This window comes from Theropithecus gelada, chromosome 19 (assembly GCF_003255815.1).
Source record: "Theropithecus gelada isolate Dixy chromosome 19, Tgel_1.0, whole genome shotgun sequence".
Lineage (NCBI taxonomy): Eukaryota > Metazoa > Chordata > Mammalia > Primates > Cercopithecidae > Theropithecus > Theropithecus gelada.
The window spans coordinates 20,745,611-20,765,770 of NC_037687.1; the positions used below are offsets into that span (position 1 = coordinate 20,745,611).

A 20,160-nucleotide genomic window follows, 5' to 3' on the forward strand; every position below is an offset into this window, starting at 1 on the left:
TCCTTTTGGTGCTTCAGTATTGGAAAGTCTCTCAAAACTGTCAACTGGAGAAACTATAGGGCTCAACTATTTGTTTCCAGTGTCTTGGGGATCACTGTTCTTCACTGCGTGACAATTAGCATCTTAAACCACTGTCTCATACATGTTGATTGTATTTTTTCCCCTTTAATTATTTCAAGGGGGATGATGAATCTTACTCCATTTTGGAATGATAACAGAAAGCAAAGTAGAAGCAGCCACCTTCTTCACAGGGCAGCAGGACGGGGTGAGTCAAACATCATTTTTAATCTGACAATGATACCCATATAATTTAACATATTAAATAATCCCATTCAACACTCTTTTGAATGCTGCATTGACCCTCTTTAGTATCCAAAAGTTAGGAGTAAAAAATCCTTATTATTATTCTAAATGGAGTTTCACTCTTGTTGCCCAGGCTGCAGTGCAATGTCATGATCTCAGCTCATTGTAACCTCCACCTGCTAGGTTCAAGTGATTCTCCTGCCTCAGTTCCCTGAGTAGCTGGGATTACAGGCACCCACCATGACACCCAGCATATTTTTACATTTTGAGTAGAAACGAGGTTTCACCACGTTGGACGGGCTGGTCTCGAACTCCTGACCTCAGATGATCCACCTGCCTCTGCCTCCCAAAGTGCTGAGATTACAGGCATTAGCCAAAATGCTTGGCAAAAAAAGACAATTTTTAAAAGATGAAATTTGATTTTGGGAAGCCTGTCAAATATGTCAAAAAGTTACAACCCTTTTTTGCATCTATGTTCATTTAAAAAAAAAAAAAAGTTGGTGTGTGGTTTTCTTTTTTTTATTATTTACTTTTCTGTTTTTGGTATTAGGGTGATACTGGATTCATAGAATGATTTAGGAAGGATTTCCTCTACCTGTTGGAACAACTTCAGTCGGATTGGTACAAATTCTTCTTTGAATGTATGATAGAACTCAGAGGTAAATCCATCTGGTCCTGGGCTCTTTTGTTGGCAATTTTTTATTACAGTTTCAATTTCATTATTTGTTACTGGTCGGTTGAGTGTTTCTATTTTTTCCTGCTTTAATCTAGGAGGGTTGCATATTTCAGAGAATTTATTTCGCTCCTCTAGGTTTTCTAGTTTGTGCATGTAAAGGTGTTCATAGTAGCCTTGAATGATCTTTTGTATTTCTGAGGCATTGGTTGTAATATCTTTAGCTTATCTGGATCTTCTATCAGCTTTTCTTGGTTAATCTAGGTAGTGGCCTATCAATTTTGTTTTTTGAAAGAACCAGTTTTTTGCCTCATTTATACTTTGTATTTTTATTTCAATTTCATTTAGTTTTGTTCTGATCTTTTTTCTTTCCTTCTGCTGGGTTTGGGTTTGGTTTGTTCTTGTTTCCCTAGTTCTTTGAGCCTAGGTTTTCTCTTTGGACTTCTTCAGCCTTTCAGATGTAGGCATTTAATGCTATGAACTTTCCTCTTACCATAGCTTTTGCAGGATGCCAGAGGTTTTGAGAATTTGTGTCACTACTGTCATTCAATTCAAAGAATTTTTAAATTTTCATCTTCCTTTTGTTGACCTAAAAATCATTTAGAAGAAAATTATTTAACTTTCACGTATTTTTATAGTTTTGAAGGCTGATCTTGGAGTTTATTTCCAATTTTATTTCACTGTGGTCTGCGAGAGTACTCGATATAATCTTGATTTTTAAACATTTCCTGAGACTTGTTTTGTGGTCTATCATATGCTCTATCTTGAAGAATGTTCTGTGTGCTGATAAAAAGAATGTATATTCTGCAGTTTTTGGGTAGAATGTTTTGTAAACATCTGTTAAGTCCAGTTGTTCTAGAGTATCATTTAAGTCTATTGTTTAATTGTGGACTTTGTCAACAAAATTAGTTAAGACAAGATGGTCAGAAAAGCACCTTAAAGATGAGTTGCAAAAATTTAAAACAATAGTAAATGTTTATAATGCAAGGCAGACATTTTACAAATAGAGATTTTCTTTAAAGACGTAAATTGACTTTATTAAAAAATTTCAAGATAGTTAAATTCCGGAAAGGTGTAATTTCATTCAAAACGTAGTTCTTCTAACTTAGATACTGTTTTTTAGCTGTAATTACTGAGTTCAGGATGGAATCCATTAAGAAATAGGACAAAAAAAGAATAAGCCTGAACTCAGCATACACCTAAAGAATTTTTAATTTTATTAATTTATATATATATATAAAAACAAGCTTACTTTACATGAGGGTCTACTTTTACACTTTATCTAGGATAGGTTTGTTTACATCCTCAATGAGGGATGGCAGCTAAGCAAAAAGGTAAGATTTAATTTTTCTTAATTTTTAATATCAATTTATTATAGATGCATATATTAATCAATTTTCTCTCCATGGGATTCTCCTATTCTCCTTACTGGAAGCAACATGTGGGAGGGAGAAATGATAATAATATACAAATATATTTCCTGCCATGTGGCCCACCTCTAGAAGTCACTTACTTCCACGCCATCAGATGTGTTTTTCCATGATATGTCTCTTTCTCTTAAAAGCACCTCTGATTAAGTTGAGCCCAATCACGATAATCTCCCTTTTTTGAGGAACACAAAGTCAACACGTTAGTAACCTAATTTTATGAGTAATTTCTCACTGCAGTCATTTTTTTTTTAAATACTCAAGAGGAAAGGATTACACTACAGGTGTGCAACAGACTGGGAATCTGAGGGATGATCTTAAAATTTTGCCCACCCACCTGAATAGAGTTTTAAAATAATCTCTTAGTTATTTCATTCTCTAAGTAAACAAAGATATCATCTGTCAATAATAATTAACTCCTTTCCAGTTTTTTTTTTTTTTTTTGAGATGGAGTCTCGCTTTGTTGCCCAGGCTGGAGTGCAATGGAGCAATCTCAGCTCACTACAACCTCTGCCTCCCGGGTTCAAGCAATTCTCCCGACATCAGCCTCTCAAGTAACTGGGATTACAGGCGCCAACCACCACGGCTGGCTAATTTTTGTATTTTTTAGTACAGACGGGGTTTTGCCATGTTGGCCAGGCTGGTCTTGAACTCCTGACCTCAGGTGATCTGCCCACTTCAACCTCCCAAAGTGTTGGGATTACGGGTGTAAGGCACTGCTCCTGGCCTCCAGATTTATTCATTACAAATATTAACTAACATCTTTTTTTCTGGCTTATTTCTCCCTTGTGTATCATTTTATACATTTACACACACCTAGAACAATGAAAATGTATCCAATTATTCAATTTTTGTTAAATTTTTATTAAAATCGAATGTTAAAAATTATTTTTGTTTGTAGATGGTTTTTATTGTCGTACTCAAGAGTGTTATCTGTAGAGAAAAAGTTGCCTTTTTAATACTGCCTCTGCTATTGTGAACAAGTCATTTCTCTCAGTGGCTCTGTTTCTAGCTCTGTATAATGAAGATAATAGTAAGACCTATTATTTATTTATTATTTTTGAGACACAGTCTCACTCTGTTGGCCAAGCTGGAGTGCAGTGCTGTGATCTCAGCTCACTGCAACCTCTGCCGCCTGGGTTTAAGTGATTCTCCTGCCTCAACCTCCCGAGTAGCTGGGATTACAGGTGCCTACCACCATGCCTGGCTAATTTTTGTATTTTTAGTAGAGACAGGGTTTCACCACCTTGGCCAGGCTGGTCTTGAACTCCTGACCTCGTGAACCACCCGTCATGGCCTCTCAAAGTGCTGGGATTACAGGTGTAAGCCACCGCTCACAGCCAGAGCTGTTATTAAGTTACTGTAAAAAAAAAATAAATGTATTGGCCGGGTGCGATGACTCACACCTGTAATCCCAGCACTTTAGGGGGCTAAGGTGGGTGGATCACCTGAGGTTGGGAGTTTGAGACCAGCCTGTCCAACATGGAGAAACCTCTTCTCTACTAAAAAAAAAATACAAAATTAGCCAGGCATGGTGGTGCATGCCTGTAATCCCAGCTACTTCGGGGACTGAGGCAGGATAATTGCTTGCCGGGAGGTGGAGGTTGTGGTGAGCTGAGATTGCACCATTGCACTCCAGCCTGGACAATAAGAGTGAAACTCCATCTCAAAAAAAAAAAAAAAAAAAAGGCCAGGCACGGTGGATCACTCCTCTAATCCCAGCACTTTGGAGGCCAAGGTGGTCGGATCACCTGAGGTCGGGAGTTCAACACCAGCCTAACCAATATGGAGAAACTGGTCTCTACCAAAAATACAAAATTACCTGGGCATGGTGATGCATGCCTGTAATCCTAGCTACTTGGAGGCTAAGGCAGGAGAATCACTTGAAGGTGGGAGGCAGAGGTTACAGTAAGCCGAGATCACACCATTGCACTCCAGCCTGGGCAACAAGGGCGAAACTCTATCTTAAAATATAAATAAATAAATAATAAATAAATTTATTGATGCATATATGGTGTTATGGTTAGTGCTAGTATAAATTAGCTACTTTTAATAGGATATTTATATGCTAAGTGACATTAATACATATTTGAAAAAAGAAATATCTTTTCATAACAAGTTTTTTGAATATATATTGAAATTAATTCTTCTAAGAATGTGGTATAGATACAAAACAAAACACTATTTAGCTTTAAAAAGGGGTACGTCCCATTATTTGAAACCAGATAGGTACATTTAGAAGACATTATGTATACTAGATTAAATAAGCCAGACACAGAAAGACAAATACTGAATGATCTTATTTTTATGTAGAATATAATAAAGTTCAACTCAAAAAAGCAGAAAGTGAAATAACAGTTACCAGACGCTAGGGGTGATAAGAAGAGAACAGACAGCTTTTCCTCTAAGGGTACAAAGTTTTAAATAGGGTAAGGAGGTTTTGAGATCTGTTGCACACCAGGATGACCACAGTAAACAATAATGTATTAGCCAGGTGTGGTGGCTCACGCCTGTAAGCCCAACAATTTGGGAAGCCAAGGTGGGTGGATCACAAGGTCAGGAGTTTGAGACCAGCCTGGCCAATACGGTGAAACCCCATCTCTACTAAAAATACAAAAATTAGCCGGGCATGGTGGTGTGCCCCTGTAGTCCCAGCTACTCAGGAGGGTGAGGCAGGAGAATTGCATGAACCCGGGAGGTGGAGGTTGCAATGAGGCAAGATTGGGCCATTGCACTCCAGCCTGGGCAACAGAGTGAGACTCTGTCTCAAAAAAAAAAAAAAAAAAAAAGTATTGTATATTTCAAAACAACTGAGCGAATTTCAAATGTCTCCCCACAAAAAAATGATAGGTAAGAAAATTAATGTTATTTAACTTAATTGTTCTATATTATATGCATATATTAAAACATAACATTGCACCCCATAAATGTATACAACTATGATTTGTCAATCAAAAATAGTATTAACTTTTTTCTTAAAGAGAGAGAAATAAACCTTAAGAAATCGGGCCAGAGAAAAAAAGTGTTTTTTCAATCTCAACATTTCAGAAAACATCTGGTGCGGTGGCTCACACCTGTAATTCCAGCAATTTCAGAGGCCGAGGCGGATGGATCACCTGAGGTCGGGAGTTCAAGACAGCCTGACCAACATGGAGAAACCCAGTCTCTACTAAAATTAGCTGGGTGTGGTGGCGCATGCCTGTAATCCCAGCTACTCGGGAGGCTGAGGCAGGAGAATCACTTGAACCCGGAAGGCGGAGGTTGCAGTGAGCCGAGATTATGCCATTGCATTCTAGCCTGGGCAACAAGAGCAAAACTCCATCTCAAAGCAAAACAAAACAAAAATTTCAGAAAACATATACATATATTTTTGGTATCTCAAATGGCTTCCTCAATTAGTAACGTAGGTAAGTAAATGTTTAATATTATAAGCATTCTGAACTCAACATTCAGAAATATGTTGACATTTCCTATTCAAAATAATACTTTAAAAGACAGATGTTAAAACAACTGTTTAGAGTAAAATTCTGATTTTTTCTTAAAAAAAATATTTGAATATATATTTTACACTATATTTAAATTTATCCAATAAGCATAATTACTCAACAATAAGAAAATTATTATAAGGAACCAATTTGCCTTATTTAATTTTAAAACTGACACGCACATGATGTTTAAGTGCTTACTTATCTAGTGTTACTGGAGTATTAAAGAGCAGCACTCAATAAGAAATCTTTTCATTGATATTTATATCTATGCTGTAAGTGAATATAGATTATAATGTAACAGAATTAACAAATAAAAGCTAATAAATTTTCTTTACACTCACTGTTGGGCACTCTTCTGGTACCTTTATTTGCATTAATTGCTTTAATCTGACAAAAACCCTAGAATTTATGCACTGTCATCCTCACTGTACAGCTGTACTCAGGTCATACAGCCTATATATGGCAGAACTCAGATGCAATCAGAAACCACCTGATACTGAGTTTCAATTTTTTTTTTTTTTTTTTTTTTTTTTTTGAGACGGAGTCTCGCGCTGTATCACCCAGGCTGGAGTGCAGTGGCGCGATCTCGGCTCACTGCAAGCTCCGCCTCCCAGGTTCACGCCATTCTCCTGCCTCAGCCTCCGAGTAGCTGGGACTACAGGCGCCCGCCACCACTCCCGGCTAGTTTTTTTTTTTGTATTTTTAGTAGAGACGGGGTTTCACCATGTTAGCCAGGATGGTCTCGATCTCCTGACCTCGTGATCCACCCGCCTCGGCCTCCCAAAGTGCTGGGATTACAGGCTTGAGCCACCGCGCCCGGCCTCTGAGTTTCAATCTTAACCACTTATGCCCAACACCCTCATAGCCAATTCTTTTTATATCTGACCTAACATTTTGCTTTGAATTTTCTAATTTTGTAGAAATAAAAATCTAGAAAACAATTATTTTAATCACAGTGTGTAGAACTTGATTTTTGGTTTAAAGTAGTCATTATTAAGCCAAACACAAATACTTTGTTAAATGGATTCTAATATCCCTCTTATGACTTAAAACAGTCACTAATTTTACTTTTGAAATGTAGTGAGTTTTTATATTAAAAGCTAGGATAAGCCTAAAATTATATATAAAAAAAATTGTGGTCTATATGTACATCATCATACATTCAGTGGTCTACAGTTTTTTAAAGTTTTAGAAACACTAAAATAAGAATATTTTTCCTATCAAATAATTAGGGAATATTGAGTTTTCTCAGGGACTAAAATGAAATAGATTGAAATTACCATATCAGTCTCTTACCAATGACCAAGGATTGGGTCGTTAAGTGACCAATAATAACAACTGTAGACTTAACTTCACCGACTAAAAAAATTAAATAAAATGAGAAAAATTTCTCCAAATTGTTACATCAATATGTAAAAGAAATATTATTCCAAATTTCAAATGCACAGGAAATCATTTTATTTTGCAACACTTAACAGTCACACTTAAAAACAGAAGATTCAGGCCGGGCGCAGTGGCTCACACCTGTAATCCCAGCACTTTGGGAGGCCGAGATGGGAGGATCACGAGGTCAGGAGGTCAAGACCATCCTGGCGAACACTGTGAAACCCCATCTCTACCAAAAAATACAAAAACTTAGCTGGGCGTGGTGGCGGGCACCTGTAGTCCCAGCTACTCGGGAGGCTGAGGCAGGAGAATGGCATGAATCCGGGAGGCAGCGCCTGCAGTGAGCCGAGATCACGCCACTGCACTCCAGCCTGGGTGACAGAGCGAGACTCCATCTCAAAAAAAAAAAAAAAAAAACCACAAGATTCTGTATACCAATGTCAGCTGTGCTATATCATAGAAAATCACATTTAATATTCTTCACTTGCCACTAATTCTCTTAATATTTTAAGATTTGTTGTTGTTGTTGTTGAGATTGAGTCTCGCTCTGTCACCCAGGCTCAAGTGCAATGGCACAATCTTGGCTCACTGCAACCTCTGCCTCCCAGATTCAAGTGATTCTCCTGCCTCAGCCTCCTGAGTAGCTGGGATTACAGGCATGTGCCACCATACCGGGCTAATTTTTGTATTTTTCGTAGAGACAGGGTTTCACTACATTGGCGAGACTGGTCTCGAACTCCTGACTTCATGATCCACCTGCCACAGCCTCCCAAAGTGTTGGGATTACAGGTGTGAGCCACTGTGCCTGGCCTTAAGATACGGTTTCTATTACATTTTATATTTGCCACACTTTGTGTAAGAATCTAAGAAGAATTTTTTTTGGCGGGGTGTGGTAGCTAATGTCTGTAATGTCAGCACTTTGGGAGGCCAAGGTGGGTAGATTACTTGAGGTCAGGAGTTCAAGACCAGCCTGGCCAACATGGTGAAACCCCATCTCTACTAAAAATATAAAAATTACCTGGATATGGTGGCAGGTGCCTGTAATCCCAGCTACTTGGGAGTCTGAGGCAGGAGAATCACTTGAACCTGGGAGGCACAGATTGCAGTGATCCAAGATCACACCACTGCACTCTGGCCTGGGTAACAGACTGACACTCCAACTAAAAAAAAAAAAAAAAAAAAAGAAAGAAAAAAGGTTTTGCCACATTATTCACACTTGGAATTCTCCAGTATAAATTATATTACCTACAATCAAGTGTGAAAACCATTTAAAGGCTTTTTCACATTCTTCACATTTCTAGGGTTTTGTACCCGTATGATTACTTTTATGTTTGTAAAAGTTTAAGGTGTTGTTAAAAGCATTGTCACATCTTTCAGGTTTGCAGAATATCTCTCTAGGATGAATTATCTTATGTCTATTAAGAACTGAGGACTTGTTAAAGGCTTTGTAAAGTTCTTCACACTTTTATGTTTTCTCTCCAGTATTACGTGTAATAAGATTTGAGAACTTGTTAAAGGCTTCATCACATTCTTCACATTAGTAGGGTTTCTTTTTCTTTTTTTTTTTTTGAGACGGAGTCTCGCTCTGTCGCCCGGGCTGGAGTGCAGTGGCCGGATCTCAGCTCACTGCAAGCTCTGCCTCCCAGGTTTACGCCATTCTCCTGCCTCAGCCTCCCGAGTAGCTGGGACTACAGGCGCCCGCCACGTCGCCCGGCTAGTTTTTTGTATTTTTTAGTAGAGACGGGGTTTCACGGTGTTCGCCAGGATGGTCTCGATCTCCTGACCTTGTGATCTGCCCGTCTCGGCCTCCCAAAGTGCTGGGATTACAGGCTTGAGCCACCGCGCCCGGCCTAGTAGGGTTTATTTTTCACATGAATTCTCATTTTTAGTAAAAGTCAAGGACTGGTTAAAGGCTTTGCCACATTTAACACATTTGTATGGTTTCTCTCCAGTATGAATTATCTTATGTTTAGTAAAGGTTGAGAATTGGTTAAAAGCTTTGCCATATTCTTCACACTTTCAGGGTTTCTCTCTAGTATGAATTCTCTTATGTTTAGTAAGGTTTGAGGACTGCTTAAATGCTTTGCCACATTCTTCACATTTGTAGGGTTTCTCTCCAGTATGAATTATCTTATGTGTAGTAAGGCTTGAGGACTGCTCAAATGCTTTGCCACATTCCTCACATTTGTAGGGTTTCTCTCCAGTATGAATTCTCTTATGTCTAGTAAGGCTTGAGGACTGCTTAAATGTTTTGCCACATTCTTCACATTTGTAGGGTTTCTCTCCAGTATGAATTATCTTATGCACAGTAAGGTTTGAAGACTGCTTAAATGCTTTGCCACATTCTTCACATTTGTAGGGTTTCTCTCCAGTATGAATTATCTTATGCACAGTAAGGTTTGAAGACTGGTTGAAGGCTTTGCCACATTCTTCACATTTGTAGGGTTTCTCGCCAGTATGAATTATCTTATGCATAGTAAGGTTTGAGAAACGGTTAAAGGCTTTGCCACATTTTTCACATTTGTAGTACTTCTCTCCAGTATGAATTCTCTTCTGTCTAGTAAGGCTTGAGGACTGCTTAAATGTTTTGCCACATTCTTCACATTTATAGTGTTTCTCTCTGGTATGAATTCTCTCATGTTGACTAAGGATTGAGGGCCAGTTAAAGGCTTTGCCACATTCTTCACATTTGTAGAGTTTCTTTCCAGTATGAATTCTTTCATTTTGAGTTAGTTGAGAGAGCATGCAAAATGATTTGCCACATTTTTTACATTTGAAAGGTTTCTTTCCAGTATGTCTTATTTTAGGTCTATTTGAATTTGAAAATATATGAAACACTTTTATATATGTATAACATTGAAATATTTTGCTCTGGGTAGTTGTGAAACATTGATTAAGTCCATTATAACCTCCTTTGTGCAGCTTACACTCATTCACACTTCTACAGCCTTTATTTAATTGTAAGTTCTTATGTCCACATTTATTGTATCTCCTCAGTATCATTTTTTGGAAAGAATCTTTTATGTTTTGCTCTGGCCAAAGTTCTTCAACAAAATGAGAACGCATAACTAAAAGAAATTAAAACAACAAATTACTCCACTTACTAGGCTCAGATAAATATACAAATCAAACCTATAAAAGCATACAAATGACATAAGCAAAATAGCATATCAAAATACCACAGGGTCTAATTTCTTCATAAATATATAAATGAAACAAAAACTTAAGGGTCAAAATACATTTGTGGAAAATGTATAAATGAGTTAAATGTGTGCAGTGCCACAGGTGAGCACAATGCAGAATCATATAAAAGGAAAAGAAAAGTACATTACATTTAACCAATACAGCTATTCCTGCCCCCTAATATAACACAGTGCCTTCAGAAGCAAATTGCCAACTCCTGGTTTCTATTTTAAAATACAAGAAAAATATTGGCACATACATCTAAATTTCTGGCTTCTAGGGGTCTTACCAGACACTGGTTTCGGTCTCCTGTAACACAAAATGCTGAAATAAATGGGGATATACTTTGGAATAACAGTTTGAGAGTGCTGAGACCAAAGATAAATGGTGCAGCACCACAGAGACTGCAGTATTACAGACAGGGAAGAGGTGTATCAAGTGATTACTGACTATTAAGAAGAAATATGAATAAACTCAACTAAAAACACACACACAAAAAAAATTTCAGACAAGACACATTCTAAGGACATGTATGAGAGACTCACAGAATCTCTAGCCAAGACAATTTGTTTCAGACTATGCCAGGAGAAAGCTACTACATTATAAAGATTGTGAGAGGTAGCTTGTTTTTAATGTCCAAATCCCAATCAAAGATTATAATGTATACAAAATATTAGGGCAGCACAGGCCCATCAAAAACATTATTAAACTTTCAGAAAACAACCATAAAAATGATATAAATAGGCCGGGCGCGGTGGCTCAAGCCTGTAATCCCAGCACTTTGGGAGGCCGAGACGGGTGGATCACGAGGTCAGGAGATCGAGACCATCCTGGCTAATACGGTGAAACCCCGTCTCTACTAAAAATACAAAAAACTAGCCAGGCGAGGTGGCGGGCGCCTGTAGTCCCAGCTACTCGGGAGGCTGAGGCAAGAGAATGGCGTAAACCCGGAAGGCGGAGCTTGCAGTGAGCTGAGATCCGGCCACTGCACTCCAGTCTGGGCGACAGAGCGAGACTCCATCTCAAAAAAAATAAATAAATAAAATAATAATAATAATAATAATAACACACAAGGCACTGAAGAGAAAAAGAGAATCTTTGAATCATCTTTTACCTAAAAANAGAAAAATAAAAAACAAAAAAAAAAAAAAAAAAAAAAAAAAAAAAAATGATATAAATATGAAGAAGCTGAACAAACCAACTAGGATACACACACACAAAATATTTATAACACACAAAAATATTAGAAGAATTTCAAAAGTCACAGACAAAAAGATAATCTTAGGAGTGGCAAGACAAAAGTGATGTGTCATTTATTAGCATAGTCTTATAACCAGTGAATCTGTGAACAAGAATTTTGCAGGCAAGAAGGCAACTGTGTGACATAGTCAAAGTCCTAGAAAAAAAAATTCTGTCGAGTGAGAAAAATATCATCAGCAAACTGTTCTAACAAATAAGCAGTAAAAGACATTCTAAAATAATTAAATCCTGAGAAAGTATATTGGCACTACATATGTCCTATATAGCAAAAATGCTGAAAGCAGTTCCTTCTACTGAAAATAACATGATGCAATAAAAAACAACAAATAATCACACGTAAATACTAACTTTCTGGGAAAAATATGCACATACACAAAACAGAATTTCACAGCATTACCATAATGGTGCAGAAAACACTTTTAATTTTTCTCTAAAAGTTGAAAGATAAAAGCATAGAAATTATCATCTATTAATGAATATACAACACAAAAAGATATAATTAGCTATATCAGTAACCAAGTTGAGAGCAGATGTAATGAGGAAGAATTTTTGTATGCAACTGAAGTTAATTTTTTACCAGATTAAAATATATTGCTGTACCTTTTAAGTTTTATGTAATCCCCAAGATACCAGAAAGAAAATATCCGTATAGATACACAAAAGAAAATAAGAAAGTATAAGCATATGAATACAAAAATCAAAAAGACACAAAAAAGACAGAAAAAGAGAAAATTAGGGACAAAAATAAAATAAAACAATAAATAGAATAACATTAGTAAGTCTTTCTCCTTTAGAAAATTACTTAAATAAATATAAAATTAACTTCCCAATCAAGAGACATACCTTAGAAAAGTATTTAAATATATATAAAATTAACTTTTCAATCAAGAGACATACTTTCAATAAAAGGATTTATTTGAAAATTTAAAAATCAAGATCCAACTTGCCTTTCTACAAGAGGCAGTTGAGATCTAATAAAATAATGAAAGTGGCAAGATGGAAGTAGACATTGCATGCAAACATTAACCAAATAAAAGAAGAGGTCAAAATAACATTATACAAGCGAAATCTTAAGCCAAAAACTGTCATACTTTATAAAATGTACTTGAAATCAAAACTCCAAAGGGAAAAAGAACATTAAACAATAATAGATTAATTTACTGGGAACCTATAACAAATGTGTGTGTGTGTGTGTGTGTGTCTGTATCTCACGTTAGAGTTCCTAATAAATGAAGCAAATATTGACAGAATTGAAGAAGCACATAGAAAGCAACATAGAGAGCAATATAATTACAGTAGGATATTTCAATACTCCACTTTTTGTAATAATAAGACAAGACAGAATATTAGTAAGTGAACAGAGGACTTAAAGGCAACATAAAACAAATATTTTTAACAGAGGTATAGAGAACACTCCTCAGCATCAGGATATACACTCTTTTCAATAGCCCATACAACATTCTCCTTGATAGTTCACCTGTTAGGCCAAAAAAAAAAAGGCTTAAAATTTTTTTAACTGAAATTTTATGGATTACTTTGTATGACCAAAATGGAATAAGACCGTAAAACAATAATAGAAACAGCTGAAAAATTTACAGATATATGGAAAGTAACAGGCTTGGTGCGGTGGCTCACGCATGTAATCCCAGCACTTTGGGAGGTCAAGGCAGGCAGATCATGAGTTCAGGAGATCGAGACCATCCTGGCCAACATGGTGAAACCCATCTCTACTAAAATATAAAAAATTATCTGGGTGTGGCGGCACGCGCTTGTAATCCCAGGTACTCGGGAGGCTGAGGCAAGGGAATTGCTTGAACCTGGGAAGCAGAGGTTACAGTGAGCCAAGATCCTGTCATTGCACTCCAGCCTGGGTGACAAGAGTGGAAACTCTGTCTCAAAAAAAAAAAAAGAAAGTAACACACTCTTGAGTGTGCTCTTGTTCAAAGGTTAAAATGATTACTACTGTGACACTGTTCATGCTGCTCTATGTAATCTTCACATTGAATGCATGTTTTTCAAAATTCTCATTGCATTTTCGAAGAGCTATGAACAGCAACCCAAAAAGTATAGCAAATTTCAAGAGACAACAACGTACAGAAAAATCTTCAAAAAGAGGAACAACGTTAGAGCCATTATAGTTCCTGATTTCAAAACACATTAAAAAGCTACAGAATTAGGCCAGGTGCAGTGACTCAAACCTGTAATCACAGCACTTTGGGAGGCCATGGTGGGCGAATCACAAGGTCAGGAGTTTGAGACCAGCCTGCCCATCATACTGAAACCCCGTTTCCACTAAAAATACAAAAATTAGCCAGGTGTGGTGGCATGCACCTGTAGTCCCAGCTACTCAAGAGGCTGAGGTGGGAGCATCACTTGAACCCAGGAGGCGGAGGCTGCAGTGAGCTGAGACCATGCCATTACACTACAGCCTGGCCTGGGTGACAGAGTGAGACTCCATCTCAAAAAAAAACAAAAATAAAACAAACCAAAAAAAACCCCAAACAACAACAACAATTAAAAAAACAAGCTACAGAATTAAAACAAATTGGTAGGAGTCTCAAGGTGAAAAAGTAGACTAATCAAATAGAATGCTGCACATATATAAACTTTCACATATATGGTAATGTAAAGAGTGATTTGCATACCCATAATTACTGCAACATTTTTACTGAAGCCAACAGGTAAATGCAAGCAAATTTCTGTCACCAAATCATTCAGTATACATAATTTGAAATATAAAAATATTGGAATGTCAAAGCTGGGTGTGGTGGCTCATGCCTGTAATTCCAGCACTTTGGGAGGCTGAGATGGACAGATCAAGAGGTCAGGATTTCGAGACCAGCCTGGCCAATATGGTGAAACCCCTCCTCTACTAAAAATACACAAATTAGTTGGGCGTGGTGGTACGTGCCTGTAGTGCCAGCTACTCCGGAGGCTGAGGCAGGAGAATTGCTTGAACCCAGGAGGTGGAGGTTGCAGTGTGCCAAGATTGAGCCACTGAACTCCAGCCTGGGCGACAGAGTGAGACTCATCTCAAAAACAAACAAACAAAATAAAACAAAGAAAAATTGGAATATCACCCAGATTTTAAAACGCAGGAAATATTCTAACAACTATAAAGTGAAAATTCAATGACACGATGCAAAATAAAATGAGCCAGTCACAGGTTTTGAGAACATGGACATCCAAATCATGTTATAGACCAAAGAGGCTTAACAGACTCATACAAAACTTTCCAGTCAAAAGCAAGAGATCCTCTCTAGTAAAAAGCACAATATTCCCATTTGTACCTGGTATATTCCGTTAGGACATATACCAAATGTTATTAAATTTAAGAATACTAGCTGGGTGCAGTGGCTCATGCCTATAATCCCAATATTTTGAGAGACCAAGGTGGGAGGATCACTTGCGGACAGAAGTTTGAGACCAACCTGGGCAAATAGTGAGACCCTGTGTCTACAAATAATCAAAAAAATTAGCCAGACATGTTAGTGCATGATGTCGTTTCAGCTATTCAGGAGGATAAGGTGGAAGGATCACTTGAGCAAAGGAGGTTGAGGATGCATTGAAGCAATATCATGCCATTGCACTGCAATCTGGGTGACAGAGTAAGATCCTATCTCAAAACAACAACAAATAAATAAGATCAAAATTATTCAGTTTTCTGACAAAAACTGAATGAAACTAAAAATTATGAGCAAAAGTAAAACTAGCAGATCAAAAAGTAAATGAAAATTAAACACATTCTTCAACATTTTCTTGCTCAGGGGTCAAAAATTTAATTTTTCAAGGATGTCAATACAAATTATAGTGGTGAACAAATTCAATATAATCTCTATAATCCAATAGCATAGTTTTTTTTTTGTTTTTTTTTTTTACAGAAATACTGTTTAGAATTTTAAAATTTGATTATAAACTATAGCCAAACACCCATAAAGAAGAACAAAGAGGGCCAGGTGTGGTGGCACATGCTTGTAGCTGAGACGGGTGAATCACTTTAAGTCAGGAGCTCAAGACCAGCCTGACCAACAAGGAGAACCCCGACTCTACTAAAAATACAAAAGTTAGCCAGGCATGGTGGTGGGTGTGTGTAGTCCCAGCTACTTGGGAATCTGAGGCAGGAGAATAGTTTGATTCCAGGAGGAAGAGGTTTAAGTGAGCTGAGATCGTACCACTGCACTCCAACCTGGATGAAGTAGCAAGATTCCATCTCCCAAAAAAAAAAAAAAGGAATGAAGAGGCATTATAGTTTCTAATTTCAAAACATATTAAAAGCTACAATAACAAAAACAATGTGGCATTGACACAAAGACAGATAAACAGATGAAATAACAGAATAGAGAACCTGCGAATGAACTCTCCCGTATATGGTGAAATCATCTTCCACAAAGTTGCCATGAACACACAGTAGAAAAAATATAAACTCTTCAAAAAATAATGTTGAGCCTGGCTAATATGACAAAACCCTGTCTCTACTAAAAATACAAAAATTAGCTGGGCACGATGGTGGGCACCTGTAATCCTAGCTACTTGGGATGCTGAGGCAGGAGAATCGCTTGAGCCAGGGAGGTGGAGGTTGCAGTGAGCCAACATCAGGCCACTGCACTCCAGCCTAGGTGACAGAGCAAGACTCTGTCTCAAAAAATAATATGTTGAAAAATGACTATTAACACTGATAAAATAAAGTTGGATCATTTCATTGAACCATATATGAAAAATATTTTAAATAAAATGCTTAGAAATAAAAAGAAACTAATAAATCTCTTAGAAAAAATATGGGGAAAAGAAATGGCATTCATCTCAGTACCATTTTCTTAGATACAACATTAAACGCATGAGAAAAAAACAAAAACCAAAAAACTAGCCAGGCGCTGTGGCTCACGCCTGTAACCCCAGCACTTTGGGAGGCTGAGGAGGGCGGAACACCAGAGGTCAGGAGTTCAAGACCAGCCTGGCCAAGATAGTGAAACCCCGTCTCTACTAAAAATACAAAAAAATTAGCCAGGTGTGGTTGCATGCACTCATAGTCCAAGCTACTCAGGAGGTTGACAGGAGAATTGCTTGAACCCGGGAGGCAAAGGTCGCAATGAGCCGAGATCTCACCACTACACTTCAGACTGGGTGACAGAGCAAGACTCCCTTTCAAAAATAATAATAATAATTTTAAAAAAACAGAAAAACTTAACTGCAGTATACTTCAAAATTTTTGCACATCAAAGAAAATATTCAATAGGTGACAATGCCTCCTAGGAAATTGGTAAAAATATTTGCAAATCACAGGTGACAGGAATTAATATGAGAATATATAAACAACTCTTAAAACTGAAAAATAAAGTTGAATAACTTGTTTTACAAATAGAAAAATAATTGAACTAATTTTTATCAAAAAAGATACACAAAGGCCGGAATTACGGTGGCTCACACCTGTAATTCCAGCAATTTGGGAGGCCAAGGCGGGCGGATCACCTGATGTCAGCAGTTCAAGATCAACCTGGACAACATGGTGAAACCCCATCTCCACTAAAAATACAAAAATTAGCTGGGCGTGGTCGTGGGCACCTGAAATCCCAGCTACTTGGGAGGGTGCGGCAGGAGAAACACTTGAACCTGGGAGGCAGAGGTTGCTGTGAGCCAAGATCATGCCACTGCACTCCAGCCTCGGTGACAGAACGAGACCCCCTCTTAAAAAAAAAAAAAGTATATATATATATATATATATACACACACACACACACACAGACATAAATGGAAAAAAAAGAAGTACTTAAGAAGACACACAAAATTATTAATTTATAGAGAAATGCATAGAAATTGAATGACAAAATTACCTGACACCCATTAGAATGGGCACTATCATTTTTTTTGAAAACACCAAATCTTCTGATGACACAATAAAAATGAAATCCATGTTGATTTTTGGTGAAAAACAAGAATGAAGTCATTACTTAAAAATATTACATTGGCCGGGCGCGGTGCCTCATACCTGTAATCCCAGCACTTTGGGAGCCCAAGGCGGGCAGATCACATGAGGCCAGGAGTTCAAGACCAACCTGACCAACATGGAGAAACCCCATCTCTACTAAAAGTACAAAATTAGCCGGGCATGGTGGCACATGCCTGTAATCCCAGCTACTCAGAAGGCTGAGGCAGGAGAATCGCTTGAACCTGGGAGGGGGAGGTTGTGGTGATCTCACTCCGTCTCATTAAAAAAAAAAGTTATAAATATTTCTCAAATAATTAAAAATAAAATTATTATCAAATACAGCAATCCCATTTATAAATCTATATCCAAAATATGCAACACAGAACCTGGAAGACATATGTCAACATCCATGTTTATTGTACCAGTATTCACAAAAGCAAAAAAACTGAAGCAACCCAGATATCTCCTTGATTTATAAACACATCAAAAAATGTAACATATACACGCAATGAAATATTATTCAGCCTTAAAAAAACTTCTTACATTTTAAGATAAACTTTGAAAATACTGTGTCACCTGAAATAAGCCAGTAACAAAATGATGAATACTATGATTCCACTTATATGAGATATTTTAAGTAGTCACACTTATTAAAAAAAAAAGTAGAAAGGTGTTTGTCAAGGGCTCCACAGAGGGTAAAATGGGTTGTTGCTACTTAATGGGTATTGAGTTTTAATTTCACAAGATGTTAAAATTTTAGAAGTCTTTTGCATAACAATGTGAATAGACTTAACATGCCTGAAATGTAGACTTTTTTCAGACAGGGTCTCACTCTGTCACCCAAGCTGGAGTGCAGTGGCACAATTATGGTTCACATTAGTCTCAAACTCTCAGTCTCAAGTAATCCTCGCTTCTCAATCTGCCAAGTAGCTGGGACCACAGGTGCATACCAACATGCCTGGCCATTTTTAACATTTTTTTTGTGGAGAGAAAATCTTTATATCTTTCCCAGGCTGGTCTCAACATTTTGGGCTCAAGAGATTCTCCTGTCTTGGCCTCCCAAAATGTGAGAATTACAGATGTGAGCCACCACTATGCCTAGGCCTGAAATGTACACTTCAATAGATTTAAGATGGTAAATTTTACATGTTTTTACAACAAATTTTTTAAAAGAAAAATGAAAAACTACAGAATTATAAATCTTTTCAAAAATTACCTTCAAATCACAAAACTGCTTCTCTTACACAAAGGAAACAAATGTTCATCATTAAACACATGGTGAAAATAAGACTATTTCCATGACTACTCACTGAGACAAGATAAAACAACCATTGAAAATCAGCTAGAATAGGCCGGGCGCGGTGGCTCAAGCCTGTAATCCCAGCACTTTGGGAGGCCGAGACGGGCGGATCACGAGGTCAGGAGATCGAGACCATCCTGGCTAACACGGTGAAACCCCGTCTCTACTAAAAAATAAAAAAAAAATTAGCCGGGCGAGGTGGCGGGCGCCTCTAGTCCCAGCTACTCGGGAGGCTGAGGCAGGAGAATGGCGGGAACCCGGGAGGCGGGGCTTGCAGTGAGCTGAGATCCGGCCACTGCACTCCAGCCTGGGCGACAGAGAGAGACTCCGTCTCAAAAAAAAAAAAAAAAAAAAAAAACAGAAAATCAGCTAGAATATATATAAGTTATAACCAAATTTGGGGTTATATTTATAGATAAACATACACAGATATATAATCTGATTGTGATAGATGTATGGCTAATTTATCTAATTAAACCCCACATTGACTTAAAATGTACAAACAGAATTGCTCATTGTCTAAAATTATAATACCTAAGTAAAACAAAAAAAACAATAAACCAATGTTAAGAAACCTACACTGGGCCGGGCGCGGTGGCTCAAGCCTGTAATCCCAGCACTTTGGGAGGCCGAGACGGGCGGATCACGAGGTCAGGATATCGAGACCATCCTGGCTAACACGGTGAAACCCCTTCTCTACTAAAAAATAGAAAAAACTAGCCGGGCGAGGTGGCGGGCGCCTGTAGTCCCAGCTACTCAGAAGGCTGAGGCAGGAGAATGGCGTAAACCCAGGAGGCAGAGCTTGCAGTGAGCCGAGATCGCGCCACTGCACTCCAGCCTGGGCGACAGCGAGACTCCGTCTCAAAAAAAAAAAAAAAAAAGAAAACCTACACTGAAGACACACACTATAACAGAAATGCTTACTCATAAAATCTGTAATGCAACATTGATGTACAATTCAAAAAATTTGTCTGGGTAACTATAATGTTTGGCTGTAACTGTGTACTCAGAGAAGGCATTTTGAGTCATTGGCATAAACTATATAACAGCAAAATTTCAGAGAATGCAGAATAATCATAAATAGAAGATTCTAATGAGAAACTTTTTTTTTTTTTTTTTTTTTTTTTTTGATAGAGTCTCGCTCTGTCACCCAGGCTGGAGTGTAGTGGTGTGATCTCACTGCATCCTCAGCCTCCCAAGTAGCTGGGATTACAGGC

General features: G+C 37.7%; 1 protein-coding gene across 1 annotated transcript in view; it reads right to left on the minus strand.

Moving 5' to 3' along the window:
• Window positions 1-9,296: 9,296 nt before the first annotated feature.
• The window catches only part of LOC112612839 (zinc finger protein 737-like), a 15,401-nt gene continuing 4,537 nt past the window's right edge, over window positions 9,297-20,160 (minus strand). Inside the window, exons 2-3 of the mRNA XM_025367790.1 lie at window positions 9,923-10,345; window positions 9,297-9,778 (exon numbers count right to left, since the gene is read on the minus strand). Of these exons, the coding sequence (XP_025223575.1) occupies window positions 9,297-9,778; window positions 9,923-10,345 (905 nt within the window). The remainder of the gene's footprint in view (window positions 9,779-9,922; window positions 10,346-20,160) is intronic.